This window comes from Typopeltis vanoorti, chromosome 14 (genome assembly GCF_054136105.1).
Source record: "Typopeltis vanoorti isolate ZY-2024b chromosome 14, IOZ_Tvanoo_1.0, whole genome shotgun sequence".
Lineage (NCBI taxonomy): Eukaryota > Metazoa > Arthropoda > Arachnida > Uropygi > Thelyphonidae > Typopeltis > Typopeltis vanoorti.
The window spans coordinates 63,681,633-63,704,242 of NC_143562.1; the positions used below are offsets into that span (position 1 = coordinate 63,681,633).

Genomic DNA, 22,610 nt, shown 5'->3' on the forward strand with positions numbered 1-22,610 from the left:
CTTAAATAGATGCCATTGAAAAGCCAAGAGCATTCTTATTGGATGAGACTTGGTGATGTCTTAAATTTATTTGCCAGTTCTGATAGCACAGAGGAGTGGTGGATGTGTATGATTTTAATACTATTTTGGATTGCCAGGATTTTTGAAATGCATAGTTCTGTTTAATTCTTTTGCAAGTTTAGAATAAGTCTTTTTTTTTTTTGATTGGTGGTATATGATTTGCTTTTATAGCATAGGCCTTGATTTTGATAATTGATTCCCAATATGAATTTCTTCTATTCCATATAGAAGGCTGCAATTTTGAATTTTGCTGTTTGATCATTTTATTCTAGGTCTTTCTTTTTACTAGTTCCGTTCAGTTTGTCTGGAATAGTCTAAAACATTCTTACAATCTAATTGTGAACAGATATAAAGAAAATCAGCCATTTATCAGGGAATCGAATCTATATACAACATTGTTTGCTTCTTTAGAGGATTTTAAAAGATTTACAATTTCTGATTGGTTGTGAATACAGTTTTGCAGATTGCATGTTTGAAAATATATTTAAAAGATGTATATACCTAGTCTAGCCATAAATACTGTTTCAACTTGAACAGTGCATAAACCTTTAATCTATCAGTAAATCATTTAAAGCTTTCAGCACATATAAACCACATGTACAATATGCATATAGCAGCACTCAATGTTCTAAATTAAATGTTCAACTTTTGCCTTCATGCACACACCGAAGTCTGTGAGGCCACATATTGAAGGTGGCATGCACAACATTCAACTGAGACGCTACCACTGCTCTCTCTAAATCCATCTTCAAGCTAGTGATGCTGGGGTGTCATTTCATGCAGGCTACTCTCTCTCAAGCTCCAATCACAATTTGAAGTCTAACGTATTCAGATTGGAACTGCCAATCAAATGATGGTGAAATGTGGTCGGGCAAATTCGCCTCCAATCACTGTTGTGTGGTCCTTGTGTGCAGAGGCTGAGTTCTGTTGGAAGGTCCACTACTTACTGTGAAACAATGCATTGTTCATGAACCGTGCCACAGATTCCAGCACAGTGTCTTGATGCATAGGTCTTTTTGAACCCTTTCTCCCAGAAATGCAACTTGGATATTCCTTGATATGTCACCTCTACCAAACCATCATTGGCACAGGATGACCTCTCTGAATCCTGGATGCTATGGCACATATGACCATCCGCATATACCCAAAACAATTGGGTATATGCCCGATTGTTTTGGTGTTTAAGGCACTTTTCAGTGGCGAAAATCTTCTCATCTGTGAAAAGGATATTTCTGTGTCTGCTGTTTACATGCTGCTGGAGAAGTGGCTTTGCACCTGCCACATAATTTGTGGTGTTAGGAAGTGTCTAGTAGAACAATGATAGGCTTTCACACACAGCTCATCAGTTAGTGCACGTGACATTGTTCTCTGCAAAACGTTCATCTCTCGTAACATTACTTTGTGTTCTCACAGGATTATGATGGAAGCATACCTTCACAACCCTCACAAGCTGTTTTCCTAACGTTTTGTGGTTAACTTGGATATTCCCTGATATATCACCTCCACCAAACTATCTGGCTCAGGGTAACCTCTCTGAATCCTACATGCTTTCAACCAATTTCTGATACATAGCAACAGGAATATTCTTCCTTTCTTCATGCAAAGCTACCTTCATTGCTGATGATGATGGCCAATAAGTCTGGAGCAGATTTGCCACACTCTAATTCATCCCAAAGATGTTTAATGGGGGTGAGGTCTGGACTCTGAGCCAGCCAGTCCAACACTTCAACGTTGTTTTGTGGAAACTAGTCTTGAACCATACACAGGATGTCCAGGTAGGCAAGACATCATGATTTTGGACATGTTCACCAATGAACCAAGTCTCATTCAACTGAAACACCCCCATACCATTACTAAATCCCCACCAAACTTAATAGTTGGAATGATGCAGTCAGAAGAATACCCGGGAAAAACGGCAGAAATCATTTCCTGGATTGGAATAGGCCTAAGTTCGATTCTCGTCGTGACGGGAGGAATCTTTGTGTGGACTTTTTCAATCGAAGGTGAGCTAGTCGATCTCATACAGAGGTAGCAGGGTTTTTTCTCCTGGAAACTCGGGTTTTTCATCCCACATGCAGACAAATCGGCTGTTCAGAACACACGCAATTTACAGACAAAAAATACTAGTTGTGGTGGTGATGGTGGGCAGTTGATGGAGATGATTGGTAGTAGAGGTGTAGTGGCGGAAACAGTTGTATAGTGGGTGTCCTCCTGCGATGAGTCCTCGAACTCCTTGGAGGTGTTAATAATAATAATAATATTCTCCCAATTCAAACATTACCATCAGAGTGAAACATTTGGAAGCATGATTTGTTGCTCCACAGAACTCTTTTCCAATCATCTACGAACCAGGAACAGTGTGAAAGATGCCAGTCTAAACGTTGTTTGTCTTTGAGGGGGTGATGTATGGCTTGTTCTCAGCTTTGCTGTGGTATGTAACATAAGGCATGCAACTCTCTGTGGACAGCTCTAGTGCTGGCAGATGTCCCTGTAGCATTTTCCAGATTGACTGCCAGGTCTGCCGATAACCTTCAGGATGTCAGAACATTCAGAGACAGAGTTAGTCGATCTCGTTCAGTGAGTGTCAGTGGCTTCCCAGGGCATTTTCCTGCTGTGGTAACACTATCAACTTTCCGTCTATGAATGACATAAGCAATGGTGGATTTTGGTGTACTGAGATGGGTAGCAATACCATGGACAGAAAGACCACTGATGTGACAACCAACTACCATTTCATGTTGTAAGCTAGTCAGTTCAGCTGAACATGGCATCTTGACATCAAGCACAGTGCAAAACATGCAGTACATCCCCACCTTTTATTACCAGACTCCCTGAATATTTGCATGTGAGGATCTGAAATTTGTATTGCATGTAAGATGTCCAAATACTTTTGTCAGCACAGTGTATATTGTATATTCCACGAATCTTTAATATCTTATTGGAAGAAATTATTTAATTTGCAAGTTAGTTACTTGAATCTTGGCCATACTGATGTAGTCAGATGTTGCAGGATAAATTCAATTAATGAAAAATTGTGTTTGCATTTTTAACCGTTATTTAAATTCTTAGATATTGTGTAGTACATATAAGCTGATTTATGTTAATGACATTTTTTTATGAAATAGGGATAATAGGAATCAGCTACATTCCTTGGTTTATGGTATATTTTAGTTTCACTGTGATTGTTTGATCACATTGAATGCCAGTGTAAGAAAATTTAGTTATTTTGCTTGCATTCTATTGTTAAATTTAATCTACTGCTGAAATTAAGTAAAGTTTTCATAGATAAGTTTCTTTCACTTAGTGCATGGGGCATCACTGACAACACCCATAAAATGTGAGAGAGGAAGGTAATATGCTTGATTCCAGATGGGCCAAGAACAAGTTGGCTGATGATGTTTTAGACTATGGTGGGAGCCAGAAAATTCGGATGTATAAATTATTGTGCAACTTAAAAAACAAACAAAAAAATAATAATAAAAAAACCCAGAAATAATTAAGTTAATCAGGGAGAGAATATCAGTTGTGGTTAATTTAGTTTGTGAGTTTAAAAGTGGGTCATTTAGACACAAGACAATGTGTCTAAATGATCACAAAAGTGGACAATGTCGAGTTTGGGGGATATCCTCATTTTTGTATAATGAGAGTATCTGTGTTCATTAGAAAGATGATGATGTAGTAGTTTTTTTATATGAAATGTATTGAGAGAAATGTGTGTGTGTAACCCGGGGCATAATTTTTTCATTATCCATTTATCTTTCACATTTCATAATGTTTTGTCTATTTGTTTGAGATTGGGAATAGAAACAGTGACTATTTTTGTTTTTGATAATATCTTATTTTATCTTAGTAGTTGGATTTATTGATGATCACTATCACATCTGTATCTGCTTATCATTATATCTTCTTTATTCTTTAAGAATTCTATGGGTCTTTTAGTAGGTTTATAGGAAAATTAGGTTTTATAGTTATTTGGCAAATGATGATTATATTCATTTTTTAAACAGTGCTTCTTTATTAGTCTTTCTAATTTGGCTTTAGCTTCAGTGATTATGTCTTTATGAGGAGTGTGTCTTGGGAGATGGATAGTAAAGATTAAATCTTTATTTAGAATGAATGGTAGTTAGGGGTTTTACTGAGCTGATGCGATTAGGGTTAATAGAGATCTTTAGTAGAGTTATAAACTGTTAATTTCCTTAATTTGACATAAAATCAAATAATCACTTTGAAACTACAGTACACTATAAACTGATAAATACAAGTAATATTAACATTTTAATTCTTATCACCCCATTGCATTAAAAAATCAGTTATTATTGCAATTCATAAACACATTTTCCACTGCCTCTAAGAATTTAAATATCAAAGTTAGAAATCTAACACAAATTTTCATTGAGTTTCCCCACATCATCTAATTGAATATGTTAGTATATCATAGCCAATATTCAGGGAAAATAATTTTTTTTAGTGAACAAAAATGCAAGACATATTGCAGTAACTCTGTTCTGAAAGTATGGAATTTAATACAATTTGTGATTTGCAATGTACACTAGATGAGCACATGGTTCAGTTTTGGTTTAAATCAGATAATTTTTATTGGCAGAATGATTCAAACTGATATTAATAATTCTTTATGGTCTCTGCAACTCTATTAGCAATGATCCCCCCCCCCCTGGTTGGGAAGACCTATATTCAAATTCTGTCTCAGATGTAAAGAACTTTTCTATGAGATCTTTTCACAGCATGCGAGTTAACTCTTCTTGTTAACCCACCTTCTTAAGGCTGAGGCAATTAATGTTTTTTCCTTCTGCAAAAACAAACTAGCCAAAGAATGTGAAGTTGGCAGTCATCTGTGTAGATTGGTTTAAGTGCCTTATCATAATAATTAGCTTTATGGAAAGGCAAGTAACTGTTGGCCATGACAGCCTAATGAGCCTAACAATTTAAGATCCAGTTAATAATTCTGCACTAGCTGAATAGAAATGCAAGTTGGCAGTTAGGATTTCTATCAAAATTTATTGTTATTTCACTTTTGGTTTCAGTTGGACTATTAATAATAGAAAGGATCAGCAAAACAATGTCTGCATTATGAACATGCCATAACTTAGAGTTCACTTGTAAAATTAAAACAAGCACATGTATAGTGCTTTGTTTGTAACAAAATACAATTCAAATATTTGCTAATGTTATATTTTCCAGATATTTTGTTTACATGGTGGACTGTCACCTTCAATAGATACATTGGACCATATCCGTGCTCTTGATCGTTTACAAGAGGTTCCACATGAGGTAAATTTCTTTAAATTAATAATTTAACTTAATTTAAATTGTTGTGACAGTAAGGTATTTTATTTGTTGCTAAAATTGATGTTTCATATTTGGAAAAAAAAACATTTTAATATGTTCATACATATATAATAATGTATTATATGTGTATTAGTATTATTTCTGGATGAAAAGGAAACGAAAAAGACAACAGTGAAATAACTAAGGTGCCGCGAATTTTACCAGGAATTATATGGAGCATCCAAAGCATGCAGAATGGCAAAGCTATAGAATGGAGTCATATCTTAACTTCTAAAAGCAAGTAGGGAGATGATGTGCAAAATCTTGTTCAAACTTTTTACCCTCTGTCCAAAGAAAAATGTATAAGAGCATGGAAAAGGTTACCAGGACTATCAACTAATCAATCTACTATGAGTGATTTACAAAACGTTAACAAAAATCTTGCCTCTTAATCTTTGTGCAACTACATCCAAAAGAACAGGCAGGCTTTAGAAGTGTCTTCAGCACACTAAACCATATTCAAGTTGTATAATAGGTTATTGAAAAGTGTAATTCACACCAACTCTCATTATGTCTTGGTTTTTGATTAGCCAGTTGGATTGGCTTAGTGGTTAGTGTATCTGCTCTGCAGCCAAGAGGGCTGCAGAGCAGATACACTGCCTTGGCCATGGATGTTTATGATTGTTCTACAAAGTCTGTGTGGAAATATTTTGGAAATATTCTTCTAGCAGAAGACTTCATTCCCAAAACCTATTGAGGTACAGGAGTGACCTCACTGGTTTTGGGATTTATTGATTATTAGAATGCCTTTGATTCTGTAAAAACTTGTGCAGTACATATGCTATGAAATCAATAAGTGGGAGAACCATATGTAAGGACCATCAAACACTCCCACTCCACTTTAAAACATCATTCACTGTCAATTTATTTGATTATAGTTGGCTGCCAATGAATTTATTAAAGATGCCTTATTTCCAGCTCTCTAGAAATAAAATTTCTGGATCTGAAATCTTTAATCTGAACATTATGGCATTCCCTTTTGTGGAATCACAAAAATACTTTCAATTTAAGTTGTGCCTTTTTTCTAACAGTCAACATAAACTTGTCATCTTTACTTTCTTCTGGTCTTTTATCTCTTAAGGTTCAGAACTTTATTTTTCTTTCTAAATGAAAGATTTTGTTTTTTCATAGTAATTAAAACTTAACCTGCCATCTTCTTTCCCCAACAGTTACGTTGTCATTTTTGTAAAATAACAATTGATAACTTTAAACGGTTTTTTTTTTTATGAAAGAATTGGAAAATATCTGCTTTCAACTTCCAAACTCTCATTTCTCTCACGGCTACATTATAGTGTTCTTTTACACTCCACTCATGCTCCATTATGCACTACACTTCCAGTTTTTGTTTGTGGTATTGTGAGAAAAATGAGTCCCCACTAGGTGTAATACTTAAGGCACTTTACTTGAAAATATATCTTGTACACTTGAAGGGTATGAGAAAACATGTACATTTTTCATATCATGAATACATTTAAATTAAGTTACAGTTCTAAATTTTTAATGAAATCAGTGCATTCATTTAGTTTAGTATTAACCTCACACACACATATTACAGTATGCCCAACATATGTAATAAACAATTATTATTTTAAAAAAAATGAATTGTACAGGGTGATAAAGATTAAAGTAGTCCTGTTTAATAAGGCCTTGTGGAGCACCACTCAGTGATCCAAATGCTGCAAAACTTTGCAGGAATGCATATATTATGTGGAAGCGATATCTAAGGAAAAAAAATCCAAAATTCACCACCAGGAGTGCTGTATGATGTACTGAATATAAATGTAGTAATTTTTTTGTGTGTAAGGAGGAAAGTGACACAAGCATAAATAACACATTTTTATTCACTTCATCATCCAAAGAGGAAGGACTTCTTAAAAAGTACTTTGAAAGCTTATTTATAACAGTTCTATACAGTTTAATAATTATAAATATTATTATTATTATTATTACGGGCGACTCCAAGGGAGTCCTTAGACTCATCGAGGGAGGCCCTAAACATCATGTCCACACAACTATACAACTTTCTCACAGTATCTATCATACCTTGCCTTGAACTCACTCACTGTCATAGCACCCACAACAGACTCTGGCAGCTTATTCCACTCATTTACCACTCTAAAAGTAAAGAACCCAGCTCTAACACCCTTGCTAACCATACTCTTGCCCAGCTTCCATAGGTGTCTCCTAGTTCTCCCACCACCAGTCCTGATCTCAAAAATATCCTCTGAATTAATCCTATAGAAACCCTCTAGCAATTTGAATGTCTCAATCATATCTCCCCTTTTCTGCCTATCAACTAATTTCTGCAACCCACAAATCTTCAACCTGTTCTCATAAGGTTCATTCCATAGACCTGCTATCATCTTGGTCACTCGCCTCTGGATCTTCTCCACCTCCTCCCCATCAAGAAGAAACCTAGGTGACCAAATCTGGGCACAGTAGTCGAGATGAGGTCTTATCAAGGCTCGGTACAGAGGTACAATAACTTGCTTGTCTCTACTCGTCAAAGTATTTTTCAACAACCAAGTGAGTTGAGCTGATTTAGCCACTTTTGCAATGTGCCCCCTAAACTTCATCTCCCTATCCACCAGCACTCCCAAGTCCCTGGCCTCATCAATCTCCTGGAGTACAGTTCCACCAATGTGGTGTACTGCTGCTAATCTTTTCACCCCAAAATGCATAACCTTACATTTTGTCACATTAAATTGACATCCATTCTCCTTAGCCTAGAACTCCAAACTATCCAAATCATCTTGCAAAATTTTGACATCTTCTGCATTCACTATTGCCCTATCGAACTTTGCATCATCAGCGAACAAATGAACTGTTCCACTTAGATCCTTCCCTATATCGTTAATGAACAGATTAAACAGCAGTGGTCCAAAAACAGAACTCTGCGGCACACCACTAGTCACAGGCCTTCTTTTGGACTCTACTCCTGAATAAACTACTCTTTGATATCTCTCCATCAACCACCCACCTATCCATCTCACCAACCCTTTATCCATTCCCATATGTTGTAGTTTACGGATTAGAATTCCATGTGGTATCCTGTCAAACGCCTTTGCCAGGTACAGCAGTATCACTGTAAACCCATTACCCTTATCCAGTTCAGCCATCACCTTGTTATAAAAGTTGAGCAAGTTACTGAGGAATGATCTACCCTTCACAAACCATGCTGTCCCCTGTAGTACAGTATCTCATTTTCATCAATCCATTCCTGTATTTTTCCCTTCACCACTTTCTCCAAGACCTTGACAACGACTCCTGATATGCTGATCGGTCAGTAATTTGCAACCGTAGTCCTGGATCCTCCTTTATGCACTGAAACTATTTCCCCCTCTTTCCACACCTTCGGGACTAAACCAGACCCGAGACTCAGATTAAACAACACGGTCAAGGGCACTGATAATTCTTTAGCCGCTTCACGTAAGACCTGTGCAGGTATACCATCCAATCCCACAGATGTATTCACATTAAGGTTCTGTAATAGACTGTTCAGCTCCACTTTATTCATCACAATTCCCATATAAACTAATGGTTCCTTCATTTTTTCAATGTCACCACCTAAATGATATACTCTTGCAAAATGCTTGCTCATTAATTCCACTATATCGACTGATTCAGTGACCTCCTTAACATCGTCATTCCTTAAAATCATTCTGCCGTGTACAGTTTTTTGCTTGCATCATATTGATAGAACTGTTTGGGATTCTCTTTAGCTTGCATAGCTAGTTTCCTTTCATAATCCGCTTTTACTTTTTTTACCACACTCATTACTCTTCTGGCCTGCGCTTTATACCGTTCGTGTGCCTGCAGGTCACTTTTCTCTTTAAATTCCCCTCCACAGTTGTTTCTTTTTTTGCAGCTCAAGCTTAATTGTGTTATTCATCCATTTAACCCCTACTTGTTTACTATTCTTGTTTTTACTATTCGGACCCTAGGTATACAATCAGCCATAATCTCCTGTAAATGCTCCTTGACCACTTCCCATGCCCTATCGACATCCAGCCCTTGCAGTTTTACATGCCATGGCACTGATCCAAGCAATCTCCCAAGCTTGTCATCCTTGCCAGCACGGTAATTCCACATATACCTTGTCTTAATCGAAAATTCCACACCTTTAGCCACCTCCCAGGTCAAGACCTTATGATCACTCTCACCAATAGGTGGCAACATGGTCATATTCATTACAGTCAAATTCTCAGATGGTATTACCATATCAGGCACTCTCAAACTCCTAGTATTTTCAATTACATGCTGTCTCAGATAGTTATTCCTTAATAATTGAATAAAATCCATTTCCTTTCTCACTATATATAGTTTTATAACATTTATAAAAGCAGAAAAGTTCTCTACCACATGCCATACTTTTGAGGAGATTTTATTCCTGGGGAAAATACTTTCGTTTCCAACTTCACTGTAGAGAACCTTGTGCTAAAATGAACTGCTGCTTTGGTCTCCACAATTCAATCTAAGGAAGCAAAGCTAATGTGATTGACATTGTAACTTGCGGATTTGAAAAGTATTTCTCATTCCAGTCTTGTTTTTCTTGCTTTCCTTTTATCTGTTTGTTTCCAACTCATTACTAATGTATTTTAGCATAGCATAATAAAGTATAAACTTTCAGTGAAGGATCACAAGGAATATGAAAATAATAAATTATTGGAAATGACAGATATTCTAACCTTTTTAAAATTGGGGTGTAGCAAGGATATGGAAAAAAACATAATAATCTAGTTGTGAACACGGTAAAATAATTAGCATACTGGAAATGACAGTTTTGTCAAGAATTAAAGTTGAATGCTGTCGGATATGAATTATAGAATGGCTTTAAACAAGAACCAAATCACAGATCATCAAATTCCTGCTATGTACCCTCAAGGGGGTGTACAGGATATGATAGTACTACATTACATCATTATTAATTTCCTATCTACAATTTTCCTCCAAATCAGTCTGTTACTTGTCAAGACTTCAACGTTATCAGATCTTATATTTCTATCGTCTAAGGCACTTTGTACCGTATCAATCCACCTATATCTTGGTCTTCCTCTGGGTCGTTTTGCTGCCAACCTGGCAGAGAACACTTGTTTTGCTAATCTTTCCTCGCCCATTCTGTTTACGTGACCATACCACCTGCGATTAGCTCTGCTAACGCATTCCTGGATGCTGACAATATCAAGTTCTTTCCTAATATCCTCATTTTTAATATGATATTGCCATTGATGCCATCTGTTCACGCCTATAATCTTTCTCAGGACATATCTGTGGTCTCTAGTCTTTGGTCAAGTGTTTTACTTCTGACCCAGCTCTCAGATCCATAAGTTAAAACTGGTTTGAACACTGTCTTGTATACAGTTTAGTGTTCTGACTAATTTCTCTCTTATTCCATATGAATTTATTCAACTGACTTCCCACCATATCAGCTTTGCTGATTCTGTTGTCTATTTCTATATTGAATTTACCATCTTCAGTATAAATCGTGCCTAAATAGTTGAAATGCTTTACTTGTTCCACAGGTTCTCCATTCACAACACAGTTGACATTTTCAACGATTCTGCCTATTTTCATTGTCTTTGTCTTTTTATTGCTGACCTTCATACCATATCTATTACAACAGCTATTCAATTTAGTCAGAGAATCTTGCAGACTTGTAGCGGATTTATTTAGAAGTATAACATCATCCATATAAAGCAAAGAGCTGACATTAACATTTCCAATTTTGATATCATGTTTAATACCACTTTCCTTCATAATGTGATCCATATAGATAATGAATAACAGAGGGGATAATGTACATCCTTGTCTCACACCAGATTTAACATTAAACCATCTTCCTGTACTTCCTTCAATTCTAACTGCTGACTTACAACTCAAATAAAGACTAAGTATTGCTTGATATAATGCCCCATTGACACCATATAACTGCAGCATATTGAATAGCTTCTCTCTTGGCACCTTGTCATATGCCTTTTCCAAATCGACAAAACTTAAATACAGATCTTTGTTGTATTCCCATTCTTTCTCGACTATTTGTCGTAAAGTGAAGATCTGATCCTGGCAGCCTCTATTTGGCCTGAATCCAGCTTGTTCTTCACCACGCTTTTCTTCCACAATTCTTCTCAACCGTTTCTCAAGTTTATTTGCATAGATCTTGCCGGGACCACTCAGGTAGGGAAATACCTCCGTAATTCCCATATGCAGCCTTATTTCCCTTTTTATATATGGGTACTATGAGAGCTCTACTCCAATCATTGGGATTTCGTCCCTCTCTCCAGGCCTTCTGAACTATGCAGTGCAGCCACTGTAAGACTCTCACACCACCATACTTCAGCATTTCTGGTCGAATATCATCTACTCCTGCTGCCTTTCCACATTTCAAGCCTTTGATGACTTTTTCTACTTCAAGTATGGATATGTATTCCTGACTGCATGCCTGGTCAGTGTTTTTTACCACTATGCTGTCATCACTGCTTGTTTAATTTAGAAGTTTTTCAAAGTAATTACTCCATACTTCAAGGATATCTTTTTCTCCTGTTTTCATGTCACCTTTATCATCTCTAACTCCTTTTACAGCACACTTTCCTCCATTCCTAAGCTTCTTCAACAACCTCCAGAATATTTTGCCACCTTCTTGATATTTATTTTCTGTATTCTTGCCAAAGTCCTCCCATGACTTTTGTTTAGCTAGTTTTACACAGTGTTTAGCATTCTTGCATTTGTCTCTATATTCTCTAAGAGCACAAGCTGACTTATTTGACAGGAACTTTTGGTATGCTTTCTTCTTTTCCTTCACTGCCTCTTTAACCTCCTGTGTCCACCAGGGAGTTCTGATTTTTTATCCTTACAGACAACCTCACCACATGCCTCTCTGGCAGAATCAGTCAATATTTTCTTCAGAGCTTGCCACTGAATCTCCAAGGTTTGATTCCTGTTCTCAAACTCTTTCATTTTTTCTTCAATAATCTTTGTGTATTTTAGCCTACAGTTCACATCTGAGAGCTGCTCAACTTTTATTTGCTTTAAAACTTTCTTACATGTTATTCTTTTCAATATGAAATTCAATTTTATCTTACTCAAGACTAGATAATGATCACTTCCAATTTCAAATCCTCTGTACACTCTGGTGTTCTGCACCAGGGAGAAAACATCACTATCAACAATAACATAGTCAATGAGACTTTTCTTATTCTTAGTCTCTTCTCTCCATGTGAATTTGTGCACATTTTTATATTGGAACATGGTGTTAGTAATAACCAGTCCATGTCCTGAGCAGAAATCCAACAGATAATTGCCATTATTATTAGCTTTGCTCTTTTCTCCAAATTTTCCCAAAATATTTTTGTATGTCTCACAATCATTTCCTACTCTGCTATTTAGATCCCCAACAAGGACCATCTTTTCATTTTTCATTGTGTCAGTTGCTTTTTCTAAAGCTTCAAAAAATTCCTCCACTTCTACCTTAGTAGAACCTTCTGTGGGACCATAGGCACAAATAAGTCTCATTGTCCAGTTCCCCATTCTCATATTTGCCCACATTACTCTACTTGAGACTGACTGCCATTCAAGAAGATTATCCTCATATTTTGTGTTGAATACTATGGCTACCCCTTCTTTTCCTTGATTGTCATTGCCTGAATATAACATTTTGTATTTATTGCTCAGTAAGATCTCACCAGTTTTGGTCTTTTTTGTTTCAGTCACCCCTATTATGTCGATCTGGTACTTATCTAATTCCTCAGCTAGCTCCATTTCTTTGCCATTCATTCTTCTTACGTTGATAGTACCGATCTTTAACTCTGGTGATGTTGAGTTGGGGTTTGTTTTCAGATTTGTTCCAGTAGCTGAGTTTTTGCTGTTCGCCCTGGTTCCCTGATGAAAACAACGTGGGGCTTTGTTTAACCGGGCAGCGCCCCAGCCGGCATGAAATTTTGTCATGTTGTACCATCATTTTTTATTTTGGTTTAACCAATAAGAATACAATTTGGTTGGCTAAATCCCAAATTGCCAGCCCATCCTCGTTCATTCAGTATCCAAGTAGATACCCAACAGGGTGCACCACGAGAAGGTGAGGATTGGACATTAGGTCAGAAGCCCTGGTCGGTTCTCCGCATTCCTTTAAAGGCTATGTGGAGGTCTCCTCTCAGTTATACAGCTTTGACCACAGATTAAGTGGTAAAATTTGAAGAAACATTAATTTTAGCAAAATTAATTAAGTTGTTAGAAAAGATTATAAAATGAGTTTCATGGGTGGATTCAGAAAATGAGGGGGGGGGGTGAAACTAGAAAAAAAATGTTTTGACTTTTTTAGTTGGTCTTTTATGTAGGGAGGTAAACAACTTCACTCTCTGAAATTATACACAGGCTATATTTTAGCTATTTATGATGATTTTTAGTGAATATTGTAAATTAAATATGGAAATAGATAATATAAGTGCATTTTGATTTAGTGGGAAGCTATTTGAATAAGTTTTTATGGATATTTATCTGATAAGAACCATGTATAACATTAGATAGAAAAACATTTAATTACTAGTTTTGTATATATTGTTGTGTACATCTTCAGATTAAGTATAAATAGAAAAAAAATTATAATTTTTGAATGAATGCATTGAATGAACTTACTATATGTATATGGCATGGAGATATCAGTTGCATGGCTCTTTGTTGTGATATGGAGTGTAACTTCTTTCATTATATAATTCATTAATATGTAGGTCTTTGATATATGCCAACCAAAGCTGGTTTAAGGTGAGACCTTGGTTTTTGTTATGTTGAGTTGAACATTGTATCAGTTCAGTAGGTTCTTTAAATCTGTGAACATAGTTATTAAATTCTGTGTATGGTTATTCAAATTAAGGGGATATTAAATCCCACATTGTTTTAAAACCGAATAAGAAACTCAAAGATTGGAATCGGAGAGTTTCATGCCGAATATAGTAAACTATAAAAGTATCGGTGGTTACTAGTGTGAGCTAATGCAAGTAGTCATAGTACAATCTCAGACAACTCGTTGCAAAAGTGGGGAAAGTTCTGATCGCTAATCTTGGTATTTTCCATAATGTAAAAACACATTTCCTAGGAAATGTATGCTGTTATTACATTATGGTGGGAGGTCACTACCCAGACCAGTTTCAGCCTATTTTGAGGCTTCATCAGTGAGTAGCTAGACCAAATAGATACCAAAGGGTATAGCGAAAAGAACTTATATACTCTGCTATACGAGTTGTCAAACAGGTGCAACCATTAAGTTACTTAAATATAAAGAGCCAATAGGCTTCATGTTTATATCGCCTAAAGGAAGCCTATTGGCTCTTTATATTTAAGTTCTGTGTATGGTATTCCTGTGAGTTGCCAAAGTAGCGTCTTTTTTCCTTGGGTGGTATGAAATGCTAATCCTGACATATATGCCAAAAAATTTTTTCTTATCTTTGATATGTTCTTTAAGATGGATTTCTCCAGATTAATTCCAAATCCTCTACTAGGAACATGTCTGTTGAATTAAGACATTGAGGGACCTCTGAAAAAGTAACGTTTTAGTATTGAAAGGAAATGCTGCTGTAGTTCTCGATTTTAATGTGTACATAAACAAGATGAGAGAACTATTTAGTGGTGATACTTATAGGCAGTTAGTGATCCTACATTCATAACAAAACAACAATCTAATAAAAGAACTTTGTAATTGGTCTAAGGAGATCAAAGAACAAATCACTTCTAAACATCATCCAGTCATTCCACATATCTTTGGTTTACTTACAATACACAAGGAGGTGGTTTTACTTAGACCTATTATGGATGCCAGAATAGTACACACATAATGCCTCTGCAAATACAGTAAGGCCCAAACTTACACAGATTCATAGATACTGCAATTGTACTACTTCAACTTAAGCCATCAAGCACTACTTTAAACATCTCGTATATTGACCCAGCATTTTAAAAAAAAAAAAAAAGAGCTAAATTAAGATGGTATGTTCACAAAATAGTAAGATCAGAGAGGTTTGAAGCAAAAAGGAAGGACTAAAAAAGATTAAGATATAGGTTAGTTTTGATGCAGTTAACAGTGCTTGAGAAGATTGAAATGTAAGAATTGATCAAATCAGCAGCCTGGCAAATAATAAATTAATTGGGGGGAAAAAGTTAATAGAAAATTGTCATGAAAAATTAATAGATGGGCTGTTTATAATTATCTGGTACACTTACTTTGAGGGTACATTACAGAAAATAATTTTCCAAGTGGTTTTTATGCAAGTACATGAAGCATTAATTATTTATTATATATTTATTTATTTCAGGGACCAATGTGTGATTTATTGTGGTCTGATCCTGATGATCGTGGAGGTTGGGGTATATCTCCTCGAGGTGCAGGTTACACTTTTGGTCAAGACATTTCTGAAACCTTTAATCATAGCAATGGCTTAACATTAGTTGCTAGAGCTCACCAGCTGGTTATGGAGGTAGGTATTTAAATATAGCATGACATTTTCGATTATAAGTGTAAGAATAATGTAGTCAAATCATTTTTTTTTTTTTGCATAAACATTCTTTCCTGAATTTAATAAAATTTAAAATCATAGGTACTCATCATCAATTTCCTGATATGTATCATTAAAGGGTGTGCAGTATACTGTGACAGTACTATGATTATGTACATTATTACTAATCTATGAACAATGTTCCTCCATATTAGTCTATTAATTCTCAGCACTCCATTATTCTCATAGCTAACATTTCTTGCTTCTAAGGCACTTCTTATTGAATTAATCCATCTAGACCTTGGTCTTACTCTTGGTTTCTTTCCTGTCATACGTACAACACCATTGAAAATGTGCTCTACAATGAGCTGTGTCTACAACATATGCTTCAGTCTTTTTGGCACATTTCCTGCTTGTCATAAATGTCTTGCTACATTTTGTGAAGATATTTGTATGCCTGTGCTTGAATGGAGCTGACTTGCAACTGACCAGCTGTGGTGTGTGGACGTTTTGCTATTACGAGGGTTGTTTAAAAATTTGGTAAATTTCCAATAGACGGCGACACAATTTGTTCATTCATACCAGTGTCAGCACGTATCATCTTTTTCATGACCCCTGGCAAAATTTTAGCCATGTGCGATGCGCAGTTCTCATTTGGCAAATATTTAAAATGTCCATGTTCGCATTTTTCATAAAAATGGAGAAAAACAAGTTTCGTGCAGTGATAAAACACTTTTATTTGAAGAAGTGGATGGCCACACAGATCAAAGCCGAGTTAGATGCAGTTCATGGACTCTGCACTAGCATTAAAGACTTTATTTTTTGAATAAATGAGTTTAAACATGGTCGTAAGTCCATCGAAGATGAAACGCGCTCTGGATGTCCAACTGAGGTCACTTCAAAGGAGACAGTTGACAAAATCTATGGTATCGTTATGGAAGACCGCTCAGTGAAAGCGTGTGAGATTGCAGGCACATCAACTGAATGGGTGTATAATATCTTGCATAAAAAATTGCACATGAAAAAAGCTATGTGCTCAATGGGTGCCATGATTGTTGACTGTCGATCAAAAACGCATGTGAAAAGACATTTCAACGCAGTGTTTGGCGATGTTTAATCGCAATTCGCAGGATTTTTTGCTTCGATTCGTGACTGTAGATGGAAACTTAGATCCACCATTACACACCTGAGTCCAATTAGCAGTCAAAACAGTGGACAATGCCCAGTGAAAGAGCACCAAAAAAAGCGAAGACCATTTTGTCAGTTGGGAAGGTGATGGCCACTGTTTTTTGGAATTCCCAGGGAATTATCATGATAGACTATTTGGAAAAAGGTAAGCCAATAACAGGAGTCTATTATGCTTCATTGTTGGACCTTTTAAAAGAAGAACTGAAGAAAAAAAGGCCAAAATTGCCACACAAAAAAAGTGCTCTTTCATCAAGACAGTGCACTCCCACACATCGGCTGTCACAGTGGCAAAATTGCACGAATTGAGGTTAAATTGGTTCCACATCCATCGTATTCTCTGAACTTGCTCCGTGTGACTACTTCTTGTTTCCAAACTTAAAAATTTGGCTCGGTGGGAAAAAAATTTCTACAAATGAGGATGTCATCAAGGCTGTCAGTGACTATTTTGCTTAATTTGACAAATCCTACTTTTTAGATGGGATGATAAAATTGGAAACTCGCTGGACCAAATGTGTAGACCTCAATGTAGACTATGTTGAGAAATAAAGGTGATTTTTTTCCCAAAAAAATGTGTTCAACTTATTTTTTTTACCATATAACCAAAATCTGTCTTTATGCTCCATGGTAGGGCAAGGACGACCTCTTAGCAAATATCTGGGACATATTCCATTGGTTTGGAACTCTGCCCAGAGAGCCTGGATATAATGCTATGTGAGAGTCCAAATTCTCTGGCAAGATCAGTAATTCTGCAGCCTTCTTCAAGCTTTCCAGTAATTCTTCCCCATGTGAAATCATCTAGATGTCTTTGAAACATTACAAGACATCTAAGTTTGCAACGTTATTCCTTCATGAAAAAGAAGAGCACAATTTGCTTAGCGCAGCCTTTTATCCTGTTGAGTGCTACCACGTTGACCTGCTTTCTACTTGAAATTGTCAGTTATATAAATTGCCACAAACTTTTCTTTTCCTACAAAAAAGCGATTGTAATTTTCAGATATAGTGTTTGTCCTTAAATTTTGGACACCATTATTGTATTTGAGGTCTTTCAGAAAGTAATGCTTGTATGCACAGCATTTGGAATATCTGGTCTTGTTTTGTTCTTTCATCCTTTCTGCTACAGTTCAGCATATACAGCAAAAGACAAGTGAACAGTACACAGACTCCTAGAGACCAGAGAAGTAATTTTAGTGCAGGATCTATAGTAAATTGAGGGATGGGGGGCAAAAAAAAAAAAACCTCACTCCATTTCTTCGAAATAAATACCCAAGATGTTAATGTTAATTTGGGCAACTGTCTGCTTGAACTTAATTTACACCATGCTAAATTTAAGAGGTCTTTTGGGATCATCACCTCCCTCTCCCCCCAAAAAAAGTGCACATTTATTGGTCCTTAATTTACTTTTTCCTGTATAATAACTGCCAATACTGAAGCATTTTAAATTCTGAATAACCATTGAACGTGATCTTCTGAAGAGTAATAAATTTGAGGTGAAAACTGTAGCTGTAACTTAAACAAAAGTAAGTTTCCAATAATTCTTCCCCACGTGAAATCATCTAGATCAGGGCTGTCCAAAGCAGTGCATGCGGCAGTGCTTTGGACAGCGGTGCGATTTTGTGCGAACCCACCTGTGGGTTTTGATTTTCACGAGCGAAAATATAAAATAACAATTTGAATCGAATGCGTATTAGATATTTTAATTCTATCATTAATCGATAATCTGGATGTTGGTAATTTTATTTGGTGTTTTTACACCACTATATCATCATGGGAATATAACAAAGATCTGTATTTAAGTTTTGTCAATTTGGAAAAAGCATATGACAAGGTGCCAAGAGAGAAGCTATTCAATATGCTACAGTTATATGGTGTCAATGGGGCATTATATCAAGCAATACTTAGTCTTTATTTGAGTTGTAAGTCAGCAGTTAGAATTGAAGGAAGTACAGGAAGATGGTTTAATATTAAATCTGGTGTGAGACAAGGATATACATTATCTATATGGATCGCATTATGAAGGAAAGTGGTATTAAACATATCAAAATTGGAGATGTTAATGTCAGCTCTTTGCTTTATGCGGATGATGTTATACTTCTAAATAAATCTGCTACAAGTCTGCAAGATTCTCTGACTAAATTGAATAACTGTTGTAATAGATATGGTATGAAGGTCAGCAATAAAAAGACAAAGACAATGAAAATAGGCAGAATCATTGAAAATGTCAACTGTGTTGTGAATGGAGAACCTGTGGAACAAGTAAAACATTTCAGCTACTTAGGCACGATTTTTAGTGAAGATGGTAAATTAAATATAGAAATAGACAACAGAATCAACAAAGCAGGTATGGTAGGAAGTTAATTGAATACATTTATATGGAATAAGAGAGAAATTAGTCGGAACACTAAATTAGCTGTATACAAGATGATGTGCAAACTGGTTTTAACTTATGGATCTGAGAGCTGGGTCAGAAGTAAAACACTTGACCAAAGACTCGAGACCGCAGATATGAGAGTCCTGAGAAAGATTAGAGGTGTGAACAGATGGCATCAATGGCAATATCATATTAAAAATGAGGATATTAGGAAAGAACTTGACATTGTCAGCATCCAGGAATGCGTTAGCAGAGCTAATCTCAGGTGGTATGGTCACTTAAACAGAATGGGCGAGGAGCGATTAGCAAAACAAGTGTTCTCTGCCAGGTTGGCAGGAAAACGACCCAGAGGAAGACCAAGATATAGGTGATTGATACGGTACAAAGTGCCTTGGACGATGGAAATATAAGATCTGATAATGTTGGAGTCTTTACAAGTAACAGACTGATTTGGAGGAAAATTGTAGATAGGAAGTTAGTAATGATGTAAATTTTTCATGTAGTACTATCATATCTTGTACACCCCTTGAGAGTACATGGTAGGAATTTGACGATGATGACATCACTATATAGCCATGTGTTTTTAAATATTGTGCGTTCAAATTTTTCAAAAGATGTGCCAAAGAAGCGTTCTTACACTGTTTTGTTCCAATGTTCATGCTCTGGGCGTCAAGGGGAACGTGAGCACGCGATTAGTGTTGTTCGTTTGTTCAGCTATCGAGGTTGTGTCACAGCTGCTCACAAATTACTAGATACACATTGTGATGCAGCCCTTGAATAAATCTTTTTTTTTTTTTTTAATGCACCCCTTGGATTACCTAAGACTGGACAATCCTTATCTAGATGATATCTTTGAGACATTGCTAGACATCCAGATTGTAGCCAATTTGGGATAGCACTCCTGTTTCACCGAGAATCGAAGATATCGGTCACCAACTAGTTGTAGCCTTTTGGCCTTCCTTCGCTGCATCTGCAGGATCCTGTTGGGATTGCTTCCACATTTTCTGTATTATGGAATGAGTCACATGCAGCTATCTGGCCAGCCTCTAATCTTATGATGGCTTGCTACCCAAATTTATGTTAAATGATGTTTTGCAGCCATATCTCAAATTTTTTCTATCATGAAATGTCTTGTTCTCACTCCAGATACAAATGGGAAAACTACTGCAAAATGCCCACTTTTATGCTGGGCTCATTGCATATCCCCCTGACTGTGCCACTCATTTGTATACAATAACCAGACTTTTTACATAATGTACCTAACTTTCACAAATTTGCAAATAAAATTATTCCAAAAAAGTTGCATCTAATATGCCATATGAACAGTGTGAAAATATACCCACTCAAAGTGGCAGTGATATACATATGCTGAAGTGAGTTCCTTTGGAAAGTGTCAACAAGTACAGACATAGTCCAGCATCAATGTGTTAAGCAGTGTAAATCAAGCCAACTTCACTGCCCAAGATTTTCTCTTAGGTTTTCTTGTAAATTTTGAAAATTTTGTTTCTTCTATCACTGTAACAGTGATGGATTAATACTATCTTTCATATTAACTTATGTTGGTGGATTGAAGCCTTTTAGGTTCTATATTATAATATTTAGATTTATGTTTTGGTAAAATAACAGTTGTAATCATTAAAGTATCATGCTGTTTTAAAATTTAATTGAAATGCTATTTAGTGTAATAATAAATTATCTCTTTAAAGGGCTATAATTGGTGTCATGACAGAAATGTTGTAACTACCTTCAGTGCACCAAATTACTGTTACCGTTGTGGAAATCAAGCTGCTATTATGGAATTAGATGATGCCCTGAAATATTCATTGTAAGTATTATTATAATAGTTGCTGTTTTTTTTAAGTAATTTTAAATTACAGGATATACACGTCTGATAAAAATTCAATATTTTTCTTAAAACGTCCTCTTATGAGTCAATGAAATGATCAACTGGGATGAAAACCTGGAAACCCATTTTGGAAGAATTCACTTGTTTGAGCACTTGTGCAGACTACTCATGATCTGTGAAAAATTTATCAGAATTTCTGAAAAAAATTAAAAGCTTGTCCTTGCAGCTTACGGACATCATGGTTCAGTTTGGACATTCAGTCCTTATTTAGTAGCATGCTTTTCCTGACACTCTCCAGCTGTTATCACAGGAGTTTCCTCCAGCATCTCATTGCAAATCCACCTTCATAGGCCACTACTACATACAAGATTCAGCCATCATCCATCTCAAAAAAATAGGAATCATCAAATTCTTACTTAATAGGGCTCATGTTGTTTGCTCCAATTCCAAGGATCTCCAACTGAAATTTAACACCATCCAAAGCATTATGCTACAGAACAGCTTCAACTTGAAGATTAAATGCATCTCTGACAAAGCCTGTCTCTAGAAACTTTGAACCAGTTCCACACTCACGAGTATATCAGAAGCAATTTTAGAGATCCTGAAAATGTGTAGTTTAGTTACTACGTTCTTCCTTGTTGCATTTTCCTCTGAGTTAGTCTCCACATACGATTAACAGGCCAGGTTCATTGTAATTGCCTCTGCTTGTATTTTGAACAGAGGATGTTTGGTCAAAAACAACTGCAGGAACACTATTCCTCACCTCACTCACAATAAACCTAAAAATTCTGGCCTAGAACAGCACAGCACAGTGGGTACTGATCACAATATCCTCTGGTCCAGTATACACTTCTGACATTGGTGTTGGTTTGATTTTGAGCTGTTGTTTAAAGAGTGCCAAAGTATTTATACACTGGCCAAACTTAAATCGAAATTGACTGTCTATCCATTGCAAACATTTGGGAAAGTCTCTTAATAATTGGCAAGCAGTAACTCCCCCTGCCTTTCCCCCATGTCATTCAATTTAATTATTTTATTAATGTACTTTTATTATCTCATATTTATTTTATTTTCAATTTCTTTTTAGTTTTTTAATTTAATTTTTTATTTTAATTTCATTCTGTTTTGCAACTGCCTGTTTTGTGTGACACCTCGGCACGTGGCTCACATTCATGAGTTAAACATGAATGTTCCATTATTCATGCTTAACTTGGAGAATGTATTTTTATACTGATGATGGTGTATTAGTTTCAGGCTGAAATATTTGCATAATAAAATTATTATTTCTTATGAATGTGTTTTTAATAAGTGTAATCTATGTAAT

General features: G+C 36.0%; 1 protein-coding gene across 1 annotated transcript in view; it reads left to right on the forward strand.

Annotated features, from left to right (window-relative positions):
- The window catches only part of mts (protein phosphatase 2 catalytic subunit mts), a 97,817-nt gene that overhangs the window by 56,773 nt on the left and 18,434 nt on the right, over positions 1–22,610 (forward strand). The window contains exons 4-6 of the mRNA XM_090404408.1: positions 5,260–5,349; positions 15,705–15,866; positions 21,147–21,265. Coding sequence (XP_090260534.1) covers positions 5,260–5,349; positions 15,705–15,866; positions 21,147–21,265 — 371 coding nt within the window. The remainder of the gene's footprint in view (positions 1–5,259; positions 5,350–15,704; positions 15,867–21,146; positions 21,266–22,610) is intronic.